The 21,600-nt window shown below is 43.5% G+C and overlaps 2 protein-coding genes across 2 annotated transcripts; one reads left to right on the top strand and one right to left on the bottom strand.

The window, feature by feature from the left end:
- Nucleotides 1–8,013: 8,013 nt before the first annotated feature.
- LOC122391197 (keratin, type II cytoskeletal 2 epidermal-like) lies at nucleotides 8,014–9,246 on the bottom strand. The gene is made up of 2 exons (XM_043384872.1): nucleotides 9,148–9,246; nucleotides 8,014–8,454 (listed from the first exon to the last, which is right to left on the bottom strand). Exon 2 carries the CDS (start codon nucleotides 8,433–8,435, stop codon nucleotides 8,022–8,024), a length of 414 nt encoding a protein of 137 aa, XP_043240807.1. The 5' UTR covers nucleotides 8,436–8,454; nucleotides 9,148–9,246; the 3' UTR covers nucleotides 8,014–8,021.
- Nucleotides 9,247–11,933: 2,687 nt separating this feature from the next.
- On the top strand, nucleotides 11,934–12,377 carry LOC122391202 (glycine-rich protein 5-like). The gene has a single exon (XM_043384878.1). The coding sequence runs from the start codon at nucleotides 11,934–11,936 to the stop codon at nucleotides 12,375–12,377; it is 444 nt and encodes a 147-aa protein (XP_043240813.1).
- The last annotated feature ends 9,223 nt before the right edge of the window (nucleotides 12,378–21,600 follow it).

Genomic DNA, 21,600 nt, shown 5'->3' with positions numbered 1-21,600 from the left:
ACCAGACGTCACTGAGGTGGTATTGGTGTGAATGTCGTGTGCGTGATTTGTGTGTGCTATGATGATGCCATGCCATGTCCACTTACCCTATGTTTTATCGGTTTTATCTGCTTTACGTGTCAGGTGAAAAGCCACTTTTTGCTGTGGACCCTCGATGAATACATATCTGAATCTGAATCTGAATCTTTCGTGGTTTCAAACGTTCAAACATGTGACTCGATGTTGCTCCCATGTATTAGGATGGATATCAAGGTCACTAAAGGTCAGGTCAGGTCATTGACCTTTGATGAACTCGGCTCACTTTTTCGAAATTTACAGGTTTTTAGACTAGTTTTGGAGCTGAATTCGAATTTAGCAACCGCTTAAACATTTTCGAAGTAATTTTGGTGTTTTCGTAACATGTTACGAGGCTGTCAGAGGCGGTTGTTGACACCTACTGCAAATAATTGACAGAACCTCTACTGGTTGACCTGACCTGACCTGACCTGGCCTAAATGCATGAGGACATCATCTGTGATCAATGTATGTGACCTTAGGTTAGATCAATTTTGCGATCTCTCCATTTTAAGTCGATGGAAGAAAATTAAAATACGCCTCATTTGGATATATCGTCGTTCTAAACACTCTCAGACATTGGTTTACAGATAAGCATGACACATAGAATTGGAAAATTGCACCCGTGACACCTCTTTGTGACCCTGAGGTCATTTCAGGTCATGAGAGGTCCGCAGCAGTTTCTTACATAATTTTTGATAGAGACAGGTTAGAGCGATGAAAACACCTCAGATGTGTTCAACTTAACGTTACGGATCACCTGACATGCAGTATGACCTTTTCGGGGCAGGTCATGACCTTGACCTGAGGTTAAATTTTTTTAAGTGACCCGTCAAGGCAAATTACTAGTTTCTTCGACGCGTATCGGCAAGAGGAACACGTTGCTGGTAGCATATGTGTCGTAAATTTATTCAGCCCAAAGTTATTAGCGTAAACCTTTTTTTATTAAAACGGATATTTTTAGAAGTTTTACCCTCTAAAGGCTAAACCGTTGATCTCATGTCACATCTGAAACAATGCTCAGAAACGCCTTTAAAAAGAGCCATGAATGCGCTTTTTCGCAGCGCTGCAGCTCTATAATTGGTTCCCGAGTTATGCGCTGGGTATTTGGAAAAATGTTGAAATGGGCAGCATTTTACCTTTGATGACCTCTGGTGACCTCACCTTTGACCTGACCTAAAAAATGGCTGAAGTGTTTTCGTCCTATTTTTTGACGCTCTTTCGATTACCGCTGACTGCGTGTCGCTGCGTGTCCCAGGAGCCGAGTTAGACGGGGGACGTAAAAACGCCCCCCCCCCCCCCAGCACTCCACGGAAACCTTAGACCACCAGCACGGCGCGGGTTAATAACATCTAACATTACATTGGTCCCTAGCGAAGCTTCTGCTACTGGCTGAAGGGTTTAGGGGAGCGGAAAAAGAAACTTCAGAGGCTAGAATGTCCACTCACAACGCTCGAGAATGGCCTTCGTGGGTACTTACAGAAATCTCCTTGCGGGATTTTTTTACTAGGGTCGGCACAGTGCAGTTCCATTCTAACATATAGTTCTATGAAATATAGTTGGCTATAGACAAAGAGTGACAAATAAATAATACTGTCTGCCCTTTGTGCCACACATCAAACACAATGCTCGGTAAGCGTATACCATGACGATGGTCGTCGCAGGTACCTATGATGTAGCCTGCAGAAGCATAGGATATATACTCACGCCACTTTTGGAAATGTCAGAAAGAATATCAATCAGTTACTGACGATTGATGATTCGGTTATTATTGGTGAGGCACCAACCAAAGGTAGTTCTGTATGAGAGCTACCCCGCAACCCACCACTGTCGTTGAACGTTGACAACCTTCGAGTGGCTATGACTTTTCAGTTTTCCTTGAAAGTGCAGGGAACGTCCAGTTCGCTGGCCGCTGCACACAGGATCATTAGACGGGGGACGTAAAAACGCCCCCCCCCCCCAGCACTCCACGGAAACCTTAGACCACCAGCACGGCGCGGGTTAATAACATCTAACATTACATTGGTCCCTAGCGAAGCTTCTGCTACTGGCTGAAGGGTTTAGGGGAGCGGAAAAAGAAACTTCAGAGGCTAGAATGTCCACTCACAACGCTCGAGAATGGCCTTCGTGGGTACTTACAGAAATCTCCTTGCGGGATTTTTTTACTAGGGTCGGCACAGTGCAGTTCCATTCTAACATATAGTTCTATGAAATATAGTTGGCTATAGACAAAGAGTGACAAATAAATAATACTGTCTGCCCTTTGTGCCACACATCAAACACAATGCTCGGTAAGCGTATACCATGACGATGGTCGTCGCAGGTACCTATGATGTAGCCTGCAGAAGCATAGGATATATACTCACGCCACTTTTGGAAATGTCAGAAAGAATATCAATCAGTTACTGACGATTGATGATTCGGTTATTATTGGTGAGGCACCAACCAAAGGTAGTTCTGTATGAGAGCTACCCCGCAACCCACCACTGTCGTTGAACGTTGACAACCTTCGAGTGGCTATGACTTTTCAGTTTTCCTTGAAAGTGCAGGGAACGTCCAGTTCGCTGGCCGCTGCACACAGGATCAGTCTCATCAGCAGGAGGCTCATCTGCGCCTTTGAACAGGTTCACAGCAGGCCCTTTCCTTACAGGACACTGGGACCTGTGACTGCAACGCATGTGCTTTCGTTTTCACCCAAAACTGTAGCTTCGTGACCAGTCCATGAATTAGGGTCGCGTGGTTGCATACAATAAACTCCTTGTTGCATAGTCAGGACTATCTGTAAAGCTGGTCATGTGAAGCTTGCATTGGGGCTTCTGGCATATAAAGACGGCAGTCTTGGTTCAGAGCATCAGTTTTCGCATCTTCGAGCAGTAAAAAGCAGTAAAAGGTAGGCAGACTGACTAGCTCACTAACTTTCTATGAACTTTAAGCAGAATAGATACCTATCGCATGCAGGTAACCCAAAAGAATGCCTTTCATTGTTTTGCGTTTCTGTATATACCTAAATCACAGTGATAAGCGAAGTGGCCAAGCTTCTATTCGGAAACATTAATAACGCAGTGTCGTTGCATTGTCTCCGTCACTCTGAAAAAGCTTCTATTTGCACAGCGTTGACTCTACGATGCCTCCCTCAGGTACCGACAGTCCGCACCATGAGAGTCCTGCTCGTGCTCCTTCTCTGCGTGGCGGCAGCTGTTGCCACCAAGCGCACGTTCGGCAGTTACGGATACGGCCGGCCCCTCATTGGTTACGGCCACGGAATCAGTTACGGACACGGAATCAGCTACGGACACGGCATTGGCTACGGCGGATTCCGTCCGTTCGGCTTCGGCTACCGTCCGTACGGATACGGCCCGTACGGTTTCGGACGGAACTCCGATACGGACATCGAGGCGGAGGAGCCGGCTGCTGAGGCGGCGGAAAAGGCGGCAGAAAAGGCGTAAACTGCGTTTTTTAGGATCAGAGGCTGTTCTAATCCCCAGCCACCGCCAGAACTCATATGCGTGCTTCATCATGTTACTGAATCTCATATATATGTTTATCTGTATCTGTACTCACCAAATATATTGACTAAATAACTAGTACGGTAATGGTATTGTTTTGTTCCTGAAGTAACCGGCGTGGAGGTCGAAACGATTACCAGTGGCGTTTTTTATTGCGTTCAAACGACAAACGTCATGTAGGAGTGGTGCGCACATGTGGCGGAAAGTGTATCTGTAAAAATTTAGCAGAATTTGCCTTTCAATAAAGAAATGTTTTTTATTAGGAAGTCTCCCATTCCATTTCATAAGCCAGGTCGCATTATCAGTAATCACCAACAATCCTTGATCGGAAACAGTCGATAACTTCGCAATATGCAACCTACAAGTGACAGCAACCCAATCCGAACCAAGTGAACGTATGGGAGAGGCCTGGGTAGCAAATGATCCCATATTATCTGGCACCGACACACTTTGAAGCGAAATCGATATCGCCACCAGACACCCTTCAACTCTTCCCAAACTGATTTAACACTGCTCACAAAAGTCAGAGACTACGGTAGGTCGACAGGAAAGCACGTAACAGGGACAGCACGATTTGCAATTGAAGAAACACAATGTGTTCAAAATTGTTATACTGTAAGATTCTGTCATCATTCAAAATTCTTCTATCAAGATGCATCAAACCTAAATCCTTTGCAATATTTTAATGATAGATGAAATTGTTTAAGTATTCCTTTAATTTACCCCTTTATCATTTTTTTTGATGCACTGATAAAAGTGATTGAACTAAATTTAAGTCCAGAAGAAGAGCCAATAAATCAAAATGAAGGATTTGTAATATGAAAACGGCTTGCTTATCTGTACATACAGTTCTGTGTTACAGCACAACAGCTAGCTCAACAGCTCATTTTTCGTAACTTGTAGAAAATAAGGACACCAAAAATGATGAATTCAAAATCGACAAATTTTCAACCAGATTTGTAGCAATTATAAATCTGTTAGTGGTGAAAAAGAACATATAACCGAGTTGATATGTAGTGGCAAGATACGTCAGTGACTTATCCTTTTGTTGCCATGCTTTTTATTGTCATGTGTCATGACCAGATGTTGTTGACCTAACTATAACAGTAGCTTGAATAAAGCTGACACAGATGGTTAAATATAATCGTTGTCAACTAATTTGAAGTAAAGGGATATTTTTTTGTGTTTTGATGAATGTGATTTGTGAACCAAACATGATACCTATTTTGGCTATTGTGGAAAAGTTACTGGGGCTTTACGGTCTACTCAACTATGTACATTTGAAAGGCCCGTTATACGTACTTTTTTTTAATTTTTTTTTTAGTTTTTTTTCATATATTTTCACAATCACACGATATTTGCACACTTACACCTTATTGTTTCACTTTCCATTTGCGTTTAATGCACCTATGCCTTCCTGCCCCGCCCCGCATCGCCCCGCGATTGACACACATGCCCGTCCTCGCTGGGGCGATGCCCCAGGCCGCCGGCCGGGCCCGCGACCCGTCACCCTGATAGGTTGGCGAGCCGCGCGCCCGGCCGGCCGGCCGACCCTTAATAGTGCCGGCCTCCGGTTAGCCGGGTTGGGTTAGGGGCGGGCAGTGCGCATATGCTGCTTATTTATCAGCAACAGCTCACTCAACTCACATGCATAGCACAAGATACAAGATACACATGATGCGCGAGGAGCATACTAAGCAATGCATACTACAAAAGGATGCACTGTGCGATCGTCTGTGCCGATTGAAACGCATCGTAATCCTTATTTACCGATTCATCACCATGCTATGTATGTCCCTGCACAAGAATATGTTTTGCCACTTTTCAATAAAGGCTTTAAGGGTGTCACTGACAAATGCTGCATGTTTTTCTACCCTCACTTGATGAACAACCGTGGCTCGAGCCCCTTCATAGGATGGTTTTATCTGATTGTGCCGTAGCTTACAATTAGCGATGTATTGTTTGATAAGCAAGATTATAAGATTTACTGCATTACGGCCCTCTTCTATTCCAAAAAGCACATGTTTTACGTTATTGTGTTCAGACATACCTAGACCCTCAAAAACTTTATCCCAGATATGGTGAACAGTGAAACATTCGTAAAAGAAGTGCTCCAAATCATCTTGCGAGCCACATTCTTGACATAAAGGGCTGTCGATCAATTGTCTAATGCATAAATATCTTCTCGTCGGAATGTATCTGTTCAATACTCTATATTGGAAAGACTGCAACTGAGTCGATTTGGTACATTGATACGGAATTTTGAACAACTTTTCCCAATCCATACTGTCATATCCTCTTTCCTCCCACCTTTTAACTGCCTTTGGCTTTTTACAAGGCATTCCGTATCTGTATAAATGACGGGGGCGTACTTCGGTTATGCGTATTTCGCGATCGTTCACACGAATGATGGGATCTTCGTTTCTTTCTTCAGGGGACAAGGTTCTGACCGCTGTATTTGTAAGGATCGTTTTCCAGTGATTTGGAATTGCTCGCAGTATCGTTTCATATGTTAGGAAGTCTAATCGCAGAGAAGGCAGTTTTTCTTTTAAATTTTGCAGGCTCATAAAGGAGCCATTTTCTCTTGTTATGTCACCAACAAACTTAATTCCGTGCCTGTATAAGCATGGAATAAATATTGTCTTTCTGTGCACTTGAATATTTCGGTTGTACCATATCATTTCCATCTGTATCGACTTGACGCTTTCTACCTCCTTGCATTTGTAGTCCTGATATAGGATTAAAACATCTTTATAAAAATGTGGGATGTTCATTCTTTTAATGTCTCTTATGCTTAAACTGCTTCTGATTAAATCACGAACGCTCATATCACCAATCCTTGCCTGCAATATCACACACCAAGCTGATGACTGATTTGTGTACATACGTCGAATCCATGCACTTCTTAGCGATATCATAAACGCCTCTATGTCTATTTGTCTTAGCCCTCCATGTTCGATCTCTTGAACCAGTGTATCTTTGGCTACTTTTGGTGGCCTACCTCGCCACACAAATTTCATGATTTTACTTTGTATTCTACACATCATTCTTCTTGGAACTTTCGTAAAAGCACTGAGGTAGACTAATTGCGAGGCAAGTAATGTCCTGGCAATTGTTATTCTGCCTTTAATGGTGATAGTTCTTTGGCTCCAGATATTAATTGTTTTTTCAATCTTTTCTGTAACGGGCTCAGTATTTTTTCTTAAACAATTCTCTGACGCGCTAAACCACGCTCCCAAGATTTTTATTTCGCGAGCTGCTTGTATCCTTCCTATTGGGTCTCTCCTTTCCTTTTCCTTACCTAGCCACATTGCGTGACATTTGTCAGAATTAAGCTGTAGCCCTGAAGCTTTGCCAAAATTTTCTATAGTCTGCAACGCTTGTACGCTAGACTGCTTATCATTTAGAAGCAGTGTTATGTCGTCGGCGTAAAGACTTATCTTTACTTCTATCCCACTTGTAGTAATCCCTCGTATATTCGGGTTTCTTCTTATGTTAATGGCCAATATTTCAACCGCCAGGACGAACAGAATCCCACTCAGGGGAGATCCTTGAAACGTCCCACGTTTACAATCGATCCATCGGGATATGTGACCGTTGTTCATTATTGTTAACGAAGCATTACAATAAAGAAGGCGTATACGTAAGAAGCCGTTATACGTACTTATTGGCTCGTAATGCGTTTCTGACCGAGTATTGGAGCTGACCTTTGTTTTCTTTCCCTTGTGAAGCGAAATGGCGTTTTTTTCCTGACCTCTTGTTCAAAACCAATCGCCTGAGGTTTTTCTCACATACCCCTTTTGCGCTGTCGTGGCCGATACTAATCAATTGGTGGGTGGGAGGTATTGGGGATGGTTAAATATAAACTGAAGGCAGGCCATATTTTGCCTAGCCTGTGTGTATAAGCTGCTGTGTGAATAGGACTCGAATACTCGTTCTGTGTTCGCCCGAAATCAGGCAGCTAATTCAGGGTGGGGTCGTGACTTCATGGACTGCTTGTGTAAAAATGCAAGTGTCAGCAAGGCCGTTCCGTCGCTCATTACGTTGTAAAAAACACTTTAACTCCCGACGTTTCGCTGTTTACTGCTTAGTCATTGGACTGCTCAGAACACCAGCACACCTCCAGGCATTTCTGTCCGAGTCTTACGTGTCTTGGTTCTTGTGACAAGCAGGCAAAGGAAAATTTGTGTGTTTCAAAAATTACCATTTGAAATAGAAAAGGATATAAACCCAATGCTGGTGTCTTAGGCTGAGCAATCGTTTATGGCACCATTTTTCGTTTTCATCCCATTCATCTCCATTAGCAACAAACGAAAAACAGTAAATAATATGATGTTCGATATACTTCGATTTATTTGGTGAGTACATATGCTTATGTGACAATGGAATGATATACAGGAGGGCGATGATCACAGAAGCCTGCGGTGTTGAGTGTGATAAACAGTCTCTTACAAACGCAGTTTACGCCTTGTCGGCCGCCTTCTCCGCCGGCTCGGCGGCCGAGCCCTCCGCCTTGATGTCCGTATCGGAGTTCCGTCCGAAACCGTACGGGCCGTATCCGTACGGACGGTAGCCGAAACCGCCCGGACGGAATCCACCACCCACTCCGATTCCATGACCGATGCCGTGGCCGATTCCGATTCCGTGGCCGATTCCGTGGCCGATTCCGTGACCGATTCCGATTCCGTGACCGAAGCCACCTCCGCCAATGATGGGCCGTCCTCCGAAGCCTCCTCCGATGATGGGTCGTCCTCCGAAGCCTCCTCCGATGATGGGTCGTCCTCCTCCAATGAAAGGCCGTCCTCCGAAACCGCCGTATCCACGGTTGTCGGCAGCAGCCACGGCCACGAGCACAAGAGCCAGCAGAACCCTCATGGTGATTGTATGATGAGACCTGATGTAGCAAAATGTCACACTTCATATCCAAGCCGTTGCGTAGACTTAACGTTACTTGACTAATTAAAAAAATGTATTCAAAATGAAGGCACTACATTGCAATGAAATTATTTAATGTTTAGGCAAGGAGGCCCAAGGAGACCCAAAGCTTAAAACAATTTTTTTTTTTTACTAAAGTCAAACAGAGTGCATGTGGCTGCGGTGATGAATTCAAGGTCGTTGGTAAGAAGACATTGTTTCAAGTACACAAACGACAAAACAGTGCAATTCAAATCTTTATATCTATATTTCGCAGACGTTTCAACGACAAGGCGTCTTGTCGTTGAAACGTCTGCGAAATATAGATGTAAAGATTTGAATTGCACTGTTTTGTCGTTTGTGTACTCGAATTCAAGTTCACAAGTTTATGAGATGAACTCGAAAAAGGAAAAGGAGATTCGTATATTTGTCAGGGCAGGAGCATTCGTACTACCCACTTATAATACGCAAAAAGGCAATTATTCCTCAAAATATGACCAACATGAATGAAGTGTCTATACTTCAATTCTTGGAAACCACTGCATTCGGCAGGAGTTAATGAGCTATCAATGAGTTGCTGAGCTGCTGTTATGAGTGTAATATATTGAGCAGGAATTCATCAGCACGCTTTCCAAGCTTTGAAAAAAAAATTGTTCCTATTTTCTCTGCTCACCTTTTCCTTCAACAGAGGTGTGAGAACTGATGCTCGGAGTAGGTCTCGTGGTGTTTATATTCTAGTACGACACACTGTGTAGCTTTGCGGTCGATTACGATTCACCTGGAAGCGGCATGCGTTAGGCAATACTCACTAACCTTAATTCATAGACAGGTCAATGCCATGACTGTCGTACAAAAATGTGCTTGCCGGCTCCGCGCGTCAAATGGACTCCTCGTATGGAAGTTGAACCGGACCTGAGGCATTTCGCTCGAGTATCACAACGGTCGCGAAACCCTGAGAGATTAGTTCTGAATCACGTTAATGCGGTATTTCTTGACACGCAATTGCTGCTTGGTACTATTTCGACATGTCGGTCTTGACTCTTAGTCAATCCTTTATGTCTCATCTCCGGAATAATACTTTGCTTGCTGTGGTCTCAGTATATCTGGTGCGTGTGTGCTTTGTGTCATACATGTACGTACGCTGGGATATGGAATAAATTACAGAACTTATACAGTGTTAGTGAATTTGGGTGGGCTTAATTCCTCAAATATGAAATTTATTGAAAGGTATCTTTGGTCGTCTAATATAAAAATACATTTGTTTTGCAAATAGAGTATATTGCCCGAAAGTTCAATGCCTACCTTGTCTTGCCATCGAAGCTGAACTCAAAATAACATCAGCATTATAGCTTTCGCTAATATCTACCCAGAGATTGAGCGCTGCCCCTCCTAGAAGTTCTCAGCTTAGCCATTAGCTTTGCTTTTTTTTCGATTTACGAGTAAAGCTTCAATTCATGCCGCCTGCTTTCTATGTAGATGCCTTTCCACCAATGAATTAAGATTACTTTGTGGGCCTAGCTTGTGTCATCAGGCGTCCTTAGATTGTCCAAATTACCCTGATCGTATAAAAGGCCTGGATAGCAGTTCGACAAACTGGAGCATGAAGTCTTTTTTCACCTACCTACGTCACGACCAAGAACAGAGTATGAAACATTTCCATTTTGTTTTAGATGTTTTACATTCAATGCTTCACGCAATATACGTTTAAGAGATCATAAAAGGGTCAAGTACGGGTTCAAGGTCAACTTAGGTCGCCTGAAATTATTGTGGCATTCGTCTGTCTCGTGCAATGCATCAAGACATATAATTAAGCAGGAACCCTTTTAGTAGCAGGCTCCTGGCAAGTGGCAGGCCGATATTAGTGGTAAGGGGGCTGTTTAGCCCCCCCCCCCACCCTTGACATCTCGAGATCTAACCGACCGATTTTTAAAATTCGAACGGCATTCGATTCCACTCAACGAGATCTACATCTATTAAAGAAGAAAAGTCCCATAAACGCTTGGGGACCCATAAACGTTTGTTCACTTGTGAGCTTGTAATACCTACAAATAGTGATGTATAATAGTGATGTATAATACCTACAGAATAAATAACTACAGTTATAATGCATCATCAGCGTGATCTTCCCCCAAATGGCTCGATAGGACCTCCCAATTTTCCATGCTCTGACACCCCTTCTGATAAAGGTATCAACTTTATATTTCAAGGGAATGTACCCAGTTTAGTTTAGCAATAAGTCAGAAACTTTCAGCTTCCTAGCTCCAGATGTTTTGAAGATATTCCCGAAAAAAACCTGAGGGGTGGATGGAAATAAACCCTGCCTCTAATAGGGTTAAGCAAGCATTGCAAAAATGCACCGTGCACGTACACATGCATATATGTACCTACGTTATTCGTTCCTTACACACACCAACACAACTGAAAGTGTTAGGTGCTGTTATAGATGAGAGCATCATCGACATGATATGTACACATAAACAGCATGTCACAGAGCTGGAAACTATAACTCCGTGTTTTCTGGCTAAACGTGATATCCGAATTCAACTCCTAACCAGTTTGGTTGAAGCCAGCTGGTTGCAGGCGCGCTTTACTCAAGAACAAAAGGTTATTGGCTTCGCGTTTCGTTCGTCATTTTGCAGTTTGCACCAAAGGATGCATAGAATGGCAATAAGAAGCCAATTTTCAAAACAAAGCTTAAGAGCGTAAGGCAACAACTGTATGATAAGCCTCCAAGTGGTCATTGATAAACAGCAACATTGGTGCACGAACGTTCTTCGTAAAACAAGATGTGACAACGAATTCAAAGGGAGGAGTGGCGCTGCCCAGTGCCCACATGGCAGTGATCAGTGAATTTAGCATAAGCGAGTAACTGATGATCGTAATAAGGCAATAAGCTGAGAAGCCCCCGTTCCGCACCATTCTTGTTGACCCAGCTTCAACGACTTGTACTATCAGACTCACTTTCTTCTGCGCTAAGCCCATGACAATGGACTGACCTGGCCCAGCACTAAGGCTGGGTGTGTGTAACGCCGTTAGAGCCGTAAGAACAACCGGTCACAGGGTGCACGATGAGTAGCTACTGGTATATAAAGCCGGTGGGCGGAGGATCACGGCATCAGTTCACATAGTTCACTCCCAGGTGAGCAGAGTTGGCCTCTTCGTGAGCATTTTAATACACCAACAAAATTTTATATGTATATAGTGAAAGCAGGTCCATTCATGATCTCGTTGCAGTAATATCAGTTTGCTCCTATATTGTGTTATCATTTTTTATTCCACTTTCCCTATCTATACCAACATTATTTTTTCAATGCAGTAATATCAGTTTGCTCCTATATTGTGTTATCATTTTTTATTCCACTTTCCCTATCTATACCAACATTATTTTTACAAGATATTCTTATGAGTTTCTGAGCTCTAACGCAGCTGCTTGCCTCCAGGTCTCAACCAACAGTCACCATGAAGGTTCTACTGGCTCTTGTGCTCGTGGCCGTGGCCGCTGCCGACAACCGCGGATACGGCGGCTTCGGAGGACGGCCTTTCATTGGAGGAGGACGACCCATCATCGGAGGAGGCTTCGGAGGACGACCCATCATCGGAGGAGGCTTCGGAGGACGACCCATCATCGGAGGAGGCTTCGGAGGACGGCCCATCATTGGCGGAGGTGGCTTCGGTCACGGAATCGGAATCGGTCACGGAATCGGCCACGGAATCGGCCACGGAATCGGAATCGGCCACGGCATCGGTCATGGAATCGGAGTTGGTGGCGGATTCCGTCCGGGCGGTTTCGGCTACCGTCCGTACGGATACGGCCCGTACGGTTTCGGACGGAACTCCGATACGGACATCAAGGCTGAGGAGCCGGCCGCGGAACCGGCGGAGAAGGCGGCCGACAAGGCGTAAACTGGCGTAAGCTAGCCTACGCCCACCAAGCGTCGGTGATCATATTCATCATGGAGCATATTCTATAGCATCATTTTTCATATATGTACTCGATAAACATATTCTATGCAGTCAATGCAATCGTTATTCATGTTAATGCGTAATGGAGCGCATGTAATACATTTTACTCAACTCTATGGCTGTCTTTTACAAGGACTGGCTTACGAGACTTGCTACCCACCTGCATAGCAGGTCGCCGATTCTCACTTAGTCTTTTGCCAGTTGACCTTCTCCCTCTATGTTTATATCTTCACTTATTCGGGAAGCTAGTCTTCAAAACTTATTCAGAACAACATCCTAAGCAAAGAGAGCTCGTTTCCATCAACCTGTGTATCGCTGAGGGAGGGTTCTGCAGAGTAGGGCCCTTCTGCAATATCTCCTAGACCACTATGTAGAGCAGTTGTCTGCTGGCCCCCGGGTGGTGCCTCCTTTTTGGACACAACGCAGGGCCATTACCCCACTTATCAGACCATATTGCTTGCACAGCTGATATTCCATCTCTTTCGGTGGCTTTATTTTCTGCATATCAAATGCTATACAACATACTCCCCTGCACTCATACAGATGTGTGCAGGTAGTAGGGACCCTTCCAAAAAAAATGAGCCATTCCGTCTAACTTTTCACAAATTACTAGCGCTATGAGAAGCGTATCACAACAAATCTTACCGTTCCTCCGAGTTGAACATTTTACACTTAACCCGCGCCCCAGTGGCGGTCTCAGCCAACTTCGTCCTAGTGGGGGGGGGGGGGGCATATGTTACCACCCACCTCTAACTCAAAAACTAAGAGGGCTAGAAAGACGCGGTAAAAACAGTCGATAGCTCTCAATGCGTACGTTTGAAAGTATTTCAGTCATTTTTCATCGTAGAGCAATATTGGGGTCACCAGAGGTCATCAAAGGTCAAAATTTGCCAATTGTCATTATATTTTTCAGAAAACATGCCCTTATCTCAGTAACTATGGTAGCTAGAAAAACGCATGGATAAGCAATCAATAGCTTTTAAACTCTTCTTTTGATAAGGTTATTATGAAAATTGACCTCAGGTCAACGGTTTAGCCTCCAGAGGGCAAAAACTCCAAAAATAGCTGTTTTTTCGAAGTGTTTTTCGACAATAACTTTCGGCTTAAAAAATCCACATTTCTATTGCCAGAATCGTGTTCCTCTCGCCGAGACGCGTCGATTGAACCATAATTTGACCTTGAAAGGTCAACTTGAAAATTTGACCTGAGTTCAAGGTCATGACCTGACCGAAAAAGGTCATGTTGCATATCAGTTGATGCGTCTCAACAAGAAATACACAATGAGACCATCCACAACGTTCTTTCTGTTTCCAATCGCGAGTTATTGGCAAAAATCTGTTTGTAGCCTCAAATGACCTCGGATGACCTTTCTAGAGGCTATCACCAAAAAATGACACCCTGGTCATCACGGGTGGTCCAAATCATTGTGATTCTGAAATATTTGGACTGTTCCTATGCGTGCATACGGATCTAGAGGAATTTTCATTTTTCTCCATTGACTTGTAATGGAAAGGTCACGCCACTGACCTGACCTTAGGTCACGGATATAAAAAATCCGAGATATACAAATTATAGGCGCCCATAACATCATGAAATCCACCAAGCTTAAAACCTCTCTGACAAACACTGCAGGCTGGACATGATTGCAAACTTTTTTTAGGCTTGGTCAGTTAACTTGACCTGGTGACCTGACCTGACATGACCTGGGGTCAACAATTTCACACATTGTCCAAAATTGATGTACAAAAAGCTACCCCAAGCGGCGCGGCGCACACGCAAAAAAATGCGACAGAACGGTAACCCACGCCGGGCCGGGGGGTGTTTGAACACCCCCCCCCCCTCCCCTGCGGTTTTTAGCACACCTGTTCGTGCATCTTTTCCGCACATGTTGTGCAAATTTCAGACCCAGGTCACCTTAGGTTAGGTCACCAGGTCACGCCAAGTGACCTCACCTCAGAAAAAATAAGAATGCTCGTCATACCTACACCGATTGATCGATTGCCTTGACACTTTCAGCGATTGGTTAGAGCAACATTATCTATAAAATGTTTATCTCGGAATTTTGATATCGGTGACCTAAGGTCAGGTCAATTTTGCGACCTCTCCATTATAAGTCAATGGGAGAAAATTGAAAAGCGTCTGTTTTGCACGAACGTTATTCTAGACACTCTCAAACATCGAGATGTAGGTAAAAAGGACTCACTGAACCGGAAAATGGCAACTGTGACCCCTCGTTATGTCCCCGAGGTCATCTCAGGTCACGAACAGAATCTAACAGTTTTTCGCTAATAACTTCTGATAGAGACGTGCTAGAGCGCTGAAAACGCCTTAGATGTGTTCGGCTCGACGTTGCGGATCGACTGATATGCAACATGACCTTTTCCGGTCAGGTCATGACCTTGACCTGAGGTCAAATTTTCAAGTAAACCTTTCAAGGTCAAATTATAGTTTATTCGACGCGTCTCGACGAGAGGAACACGATGGTGGCAAAAGTAATGTCATGACTCTTTTGAGTCAAAAGTTATTGCCGAAAAAACGTTTTTCGTAAAAACGGCTATTTTTGGAGTTTTTGCCCCCTGGAGGCTAAACCGTTGACCTGAGGTCAAATCTGAGAACATTACTCAGAAAGGTCTGTAAAAGGGCTATCGAATGCGCTTTTCCGCGGCGCTGTAGCTCTATCGGTTCCCGAGATAGCCGTTGGCAGTTTCCAAAATGTTGAAATAGTGGACATTTGACCTTTGGTGACCTCTGGTGATCTGACCTTTGACCTGACCCAAAAAATGACCGAAGTGTTTTCGTCCTTATTTTGGACGTTCTTTCGATTGCCGCTTACTGCGTGTCGCTACGTGGCCCAGGAGCCGAGTTAGAAGGGAGGATGTTCAGACACCCCCCGGCCCGGCGCGGAATCTCAGAGCACCGGCCCGGCGCGGGGTAACATATGCCCCCCCCCCCCCACTGGGGCGAAGGCTAAAAAAAATGTATGACCCCCATCTGAGCGACCTTTACCTGCGACCTCTTTCTCGGGACCACGCCAGGCAAGAATGGCAATTCGATAGAGATCACGTACACCACCTTATCAATTCGTACGAGTTATAAATGCTTAAAAGATGATAGTTTTCCCAGAGACTTCTCATTACCCCCGCCGAAGGGCTCTGCCGACTCAGGAGTCGGCAACTTTCTGGCTACCCCCCTAGTACCTTAAAATTTGCCATTATTTTTGCTCAGAAATAAAGTTCCGTCAATTTCCTTTCGACTGGGAAAAAACAAAAATGGTAATCTTTCTACAAATATTTTATTTTATTTTTTGAAAATCGCACTACAAACTCTGATTTACAGAATCGGGTTATTAAGCAATATAAGACACATCTGCGAGGACCAGTTACTTCCAAAAAGAGGTTATCTGGGTTTCGGCATATAATATTCTTCTCTTTAATCCGCGCCCGGCTGGGGGTCCTGGATTTCCACGCCCTGCTGGGGGGGGGGGGGTGTTTGAACACCCCCCCCCCTTCTAACTCGGCTCCTGGGCCACGTAGCGATACGCGGAAGGCGGCGTTCGAAAGAGCGTCAAAAATAATGAGGAAATCACTTTGGTCAATTTTTTGGTCAGGTCAAAGGTCAGGTCACCAGAGGTCATTGAAGGCAAAATTTCGCCGATTTCCAGGTCGAATGTCGACAATTTCCAAGAAGCCAACGCATAACTCGGGAACCAATAGAGCTACAGCGCCGCGGAAAAGCGCATTCGATAGCCCTATTAACGCCCTTTCTGATTAATTCTCTCAGATTTGACCTAACGTCAACGGTTTTGCCTGCAGGGGGCAAAAACTGCAAAAATAACCGATTTTTTCGGAAACAGTTTTTCTGCAATAACTTTTGACCCAAGCCTTGTACGAGCTTACTTTTACCGGCATCGTGTTCCTCTCGTCAAGACGCATCGAATGAACTATAACTTGACCTTGAAAGGTCAACTTGAAAATTTGACCTCAGGTCAAGGTCATGACCTGACCGGAAAGGGTCATGTTGCATATCAGTCGATCCGTATCGTCGAGCTGAACACATCTAAGGCGTTTTCATCGCTCTAGCATGCCTCTATCAAAAGTTATTTGCGAAAAACTGTTAGATACCATTCGTGACCTAAGATGACCTCAGGGCATAAACAGGGGTCACGGACACCATTTTCATGTTCAGTGTGTCTAAACCACTTGTAATTCAGTATTTGGGAGTGTTTATAATGTCTTTCGTCCAAAAGAGGCGCATTTCAGTTTTCTCCCATTGACTTATAATGGGGAGGTCGCAAAATTGACCTGACCTTAGGTCATCGATATCAAAATTCTGAGATATACATTTTGTACATGCTATTGCTCTTAGCAATCGCTGAAAGTTGCAAAGCAATCGGTCACTCGGTGTAGCTATGACAGACATCGAAACTTTTTATGAGGTGAGGTCACTTCAAGTGACCTGGTGACCTGACCTTGAATGACCTTGGTCTGAAATTTTTACAACATGTGTAGAATTGATGTATGATAAGGTGTACCAAAAACGGCGGCGCTCCGCGCCGCCGTTTTTGAGATATTCGCGAAAAACCACAAGGGGGGTGTTCAAACACCCCCCCCCCAGCAGGGCGCGGGTTAACTTCACTTTTGATAAAAAAAAAGAACTTTAATATTACTTGCACAGGAGTCAATATAATGGCAAAATTATACATACTTTTGAGCTGCCACAGCTGCCTTGTTTATCAACGTAGCTCAAATGACCAACCGACAGTCGATTTGCAAAGCATATTTACGAACCGACTAATTATAAACGAACAAAATAATTGGTAGTTTCAGGAAGGCAAAAGGTGGTGTAATGTGACTAGGTATTTCATCAGCGAATCATCATTTTCAACGCTGGATGCAATGAAAGCCATAAACAACGGAGTGCATTTCTATTGCAGTTGCAATAACAGACGGCAAAGCACCAACACAGGAACGAGATCACGGCCACACAAACACACTTTTTACTTGGAACGTTTCGTCCGAGCATGCATGCTCACGACACGACCCTCATCCGTTGAGAGTTCGTGAACTCGAAGAGATGATACAGTCACAGGTGTGCAAGTAATATTAAAGTTCTTTTTTTTTTTGTTATCAAAAGTGAAGTTAAAGAGAAGAATATTATATGCCGAAACCCAGATAACCTCTTTTTGGAAGTAACAGGTCCTCGCAGATGTGTCTTATATTGCTTAATAACCCGATTCTGTAAATCAGAGTTTGTAGTGCGATTTTCAAAAAATAAAATAAAATATTTGTAGAAAGATTACCATTTTTGTTTTTTCCCAGTCGAAAGGAAATTGACGGAACTTTATTTCTGAGCAGAAATAATGGCAAATTTTAATGTACTAGGGGGGTAGCCAGAAAGTTTAAAAATTGATGACGTCACAGCTAAAAATCAAAATCATTTTTTTGAAAATCCGAGATGGCCAATTAATTGCCCATTTCACCGCCATCGCAACGATGTACAGGTTTAATGCATTTCCTTCATTACTTTAGGAGATATAGCACCTCAAAAATCACTCTGCAGAGTGACCTCGTCAAAATGCCCGGGGCTATATCTCCTAAACCGCTGACCGTAGGGGCCTGGCGTTGTCACCATTGACTTCAGGGCATAAGAGAACCCTATAGACAAGATTTCATCAAAATCAAAAATGGTCGGGTGTTAGGCCTTGGTCGATCTATCGTGGAATCGACCAAGGCCTGAAAATGGTCCTGTTCTAACCCGCGTCCTGGTGGGGGCTATGTTTGCCCCCCCCCCCCTCCAGTCTTTTCGCATTACCTCTAAAACTAATGCCCCGACCGTCGCAAAACTTTCAGTATCCTCTTGATTATCAATGTTTACACCTTGTGAACAGAAGTTTTTCCAAAGTCCATGACAGGTTGGCCGCCAATGACGTCAGAGTGACGTCATGTTCTGATATTTTCGACCAAAAAAAGGTTTTGCGGGAAGAGCGGTCACGCGTACAGTTTTGGAGATAGAGAAAAATGTTCCGGGTCATAAAGGTGTAGAAAGAACAGGGCTACAAAACTGCAATCTCCATTTTTATATCACCCAAATTTCAAAAAAGTTATACTTTTATATAATGCAAAAAATACCATAACTTTTCAAAATTTTGACAAAACGGAACATATGTTATAGAACTATTGGTCTGCTATCGACATGCCAAATTTGAGCTCGATAGTTTTATTTATTGGCAAAGTTATGGCGAAAACTGCTCAAAATTGATGACGTCAAATTTTCAAACTCAATTCATAGCTGTTACAGACCACATAGAGTACTACTAAGACCACCATTGGATTTCTCGTGATGAGCTGCATCGAATAGATACCCTTTTTCTTCAAAACATCATCTACGAAATTTGACCTTTTTTGACCTGACATTGACCTGATCTCCGCCAGGACTTAACCGGTCCCAATGGCCGTCTAACCAACACCATTGCATTGGAAATGTAAAATTGGCCACAAAACATGAATTACACGGTCCTGGTATAGCTGTACCGTATAGCTAATATAACATATTTTGACCCTTAGTGACCTGACCTCTGTGACCTGACCTGGTATCAGTGATCTTCTGCAAGCAGCATATGTATTAGGCAACCGACCCTATATAGATGATTCTCGATAGCATGCCTTTCACTTGATGTGAAACGGTGAAAGAAACGGTGAAAGAAGAAACGGTGAAAATGCGAGATTTAACCTGACCTGTGACATCATCGGTGACTCTGAGGTCAATGAAATTACTTAACCCTCGACATGTTTCTCATTTATACCGAGCGCCGTTTGAGCTATGTAAATCCTTGCAGTACATAGTTCCGAAGATATAAGGGAGAAAAATAGCCCCTCCCACAAGGTCGCGTTATAATCAGACCCCACCAGGGCGCTGGCTAAGGAAAGAGTGTGTCTAAAGAGCACCTTTCTGTTAACCCGCGCCCCGCTGGGGGGGGGCTATTTATAGCCACCCCTCCCGTTTTTCTGCAATAACTTCCAAACCGCTTGACGTATCGACGCCAAACTTTCGGTACCTTCGGCTGCATCAATTTGACACCTTGTGTCAAAATTTGAACTTCGTAGCTACTATAGGTCGGCCGGAAATGACGTCAGAGTGACGTCATGTTCGGCCGATTTCGATGCAAAACATTGAACCACGGCAATCGCTCCCAAGGGCTCAGTTTTTAAGCTAGATCCAATTTCTTTGCATGAGAGGACTCAGAATAAACTGCGCTATCAAACTGCTATCTCGGATTTTCAAAATGTTGAAAATTTCAAAAATTTCATATAATAAAATTCAAAACTTACATTTTTACATTTTTTTCAAAAAGTTTTTGACTTTTCGAAAAAACCGGAATAAATGTGATAGAACGCGTTATTATGACTAACTCTAGCAAGTTTTAGCTAAATATCTTCAAAAATGGCCAAGTTATACGCATTATTGCAAAAAATTCACAATTATTAATTTTTCAAATCAATTTTTCGGCACGTATTTGACATCGTACGCCAATATAAATAGCACCATCGTGTTCCTGAGCTCAAACTGCATCCAATAGGAACCTTTTCTGTTGAAAAATTATAACTTCAAAATTTGACCTTTTTTGACCTGAAAGTGACCTGACCTAAGCTAAATTCGACTCAAAATGACCTCGAATGACACAGATGACATCAAATTCGAAATCTTAGGCCTAAATGGACCATAAAACATGTGTCACGTGACCGACGCATGATATAATATTTTCGTGACCTGTGATGACCTTACCTTGACCTGAAAATCAAAGTACAAGTTTGGTACCCTCAGGGTATCTAGAGCATCTGTTCACGAGTGTGTGAACCAAAAATGAGCCTGATCTGACTTGTAAGACGGCGGCCAGAGCCCAAAACGTGAAGAAGCCAAAATGCTAATAGTTTTTACTTTGACCTGACCTGTGACGTCATCGGTGACCTCGAGGTCAATGAAATTAGGTTTCGCTCGACAGTTTTTCCGGGGCTATCAGACCCCGTTTGAATTTTGACGATCGGCCCAGTAGTTTCGGAGTTAGGAGGGGGGGGGGCTATGAATAGCCCCCCCCCCCCCCCAGTAGGGCGTGTTATACACAGACCCCAGTGGGGCGCGGGTTAAAAATTTGCAACTTTTAAAATATTACTTTTTTAACTTGATAGTGGCCTAGCATTGCTTTCCCGAACTAAAAATGGTCTGAAACTGCGTAAGTCATACCATTTTCGAATTATAAGTACGTCAAAAACATACCTGAAACATATGTCATACGACGGACCCCCGTCGACGTTTAAAGCCAGTAACTTGACCTGACCTGAAATATGATTGGTGGGCGTCATTAGATTCAGCTGGAACATAGACATCCATATACAGAGGTCTATGGCTTGAATCAAAATTTGAATATGCCAACTTTCAGCTGGCTGACGCGCTTCGAGCAATCGTGGAAAAACCGGTAGGCGTGGCTCCAACTACTTTCAGTCTAAGTGGCTTCACTTTCGAAAGGATCAGTTGCACCTGGTTTATCTCAATTTACGAAGGTTACCAGGGACTGCTAGATGCTGCTGATTGCTGAACTCTTCGTGTTATTCAGTGTTTCATTTGCTTTTGATAAGTATGTATGCTTTTGATAAGTATTTTGATAAGTATCATTTGCTTTTGATAAACTTGTGATTTGTATAGACTGATGCGTTTTCTTCTGAAACATTTGTTTCGAAAAAAAAGCACGAAGGAGTGAGAGCACATGAGGTCCCGACAGCTCTACGAGTTTGGGGTTTCTAGTGCTGACAGGTCCAAGGCCAGGTAATTGTACAATCTAACCCACGGGCCACGATGGTCGTACCATTCAGTGCAGTGTCGAATAAAAGATGGTCACAGGCAATATTGAGCACTTTATTCATGTCTCCTTTGCAGCACTAAGCTGGTGACTAATGAGATAGCGTATATTCATACCATTTGCAATCATACATAATTATGCATTGGCGAATGGTGGGTAATATCTAAATAGATTTAGATGAAACTGATGAAAGCCTCAGTAGAGTCGTAGATGAAAGTGATGTAAGTAATAATCACACACAAATATATAGGTACGAATAAACGCACATTTCACACGTGGTACACACGTTTTTCGTTACATTTCTGACGCACT

The sequence above is a fragment of the Amphibalanus amphitrite genome, unplaced genomic scaffold (genome assembly GCF_019059575.1).
Source record: "Amphibalanus amphitrite isolate SeventyFive unplaced genomic scaffold, NRLGWU_Aamphi_draft 000426F_arrow, whole genome shotgun sequence".
Lineage (NCBI taxonomy): Eukaryota > Metazoa > Arthropoda > Thecostraca > Balanomorpha > Balanidae > Amphibalanus > Amphibalanus amphitrite.
The sequence above is the reverse complement of the archived record's forward strand: the minus strand, read 5'-3'. Positions and strand labels throughout refer to the sequence as shown.

Excerpts from the sequence above, each read along its gene's own strand:
- LOC122391197 (XM_043384872.1), bottom strand. The coding sequence starts at position 8,435 with ATGAGGGTTCTGCTGGCTCTTGTGCTCGTGGCCGTGGCTGCTGCCGAC.
- LOC122391202 (XM_043384878.1), top strand. The coding sequence starts at position 11,934 with ATGAAGGTTCTACTGGCTCTTGTGCTCGTGGCCGTGGCCGCTGCCGAC.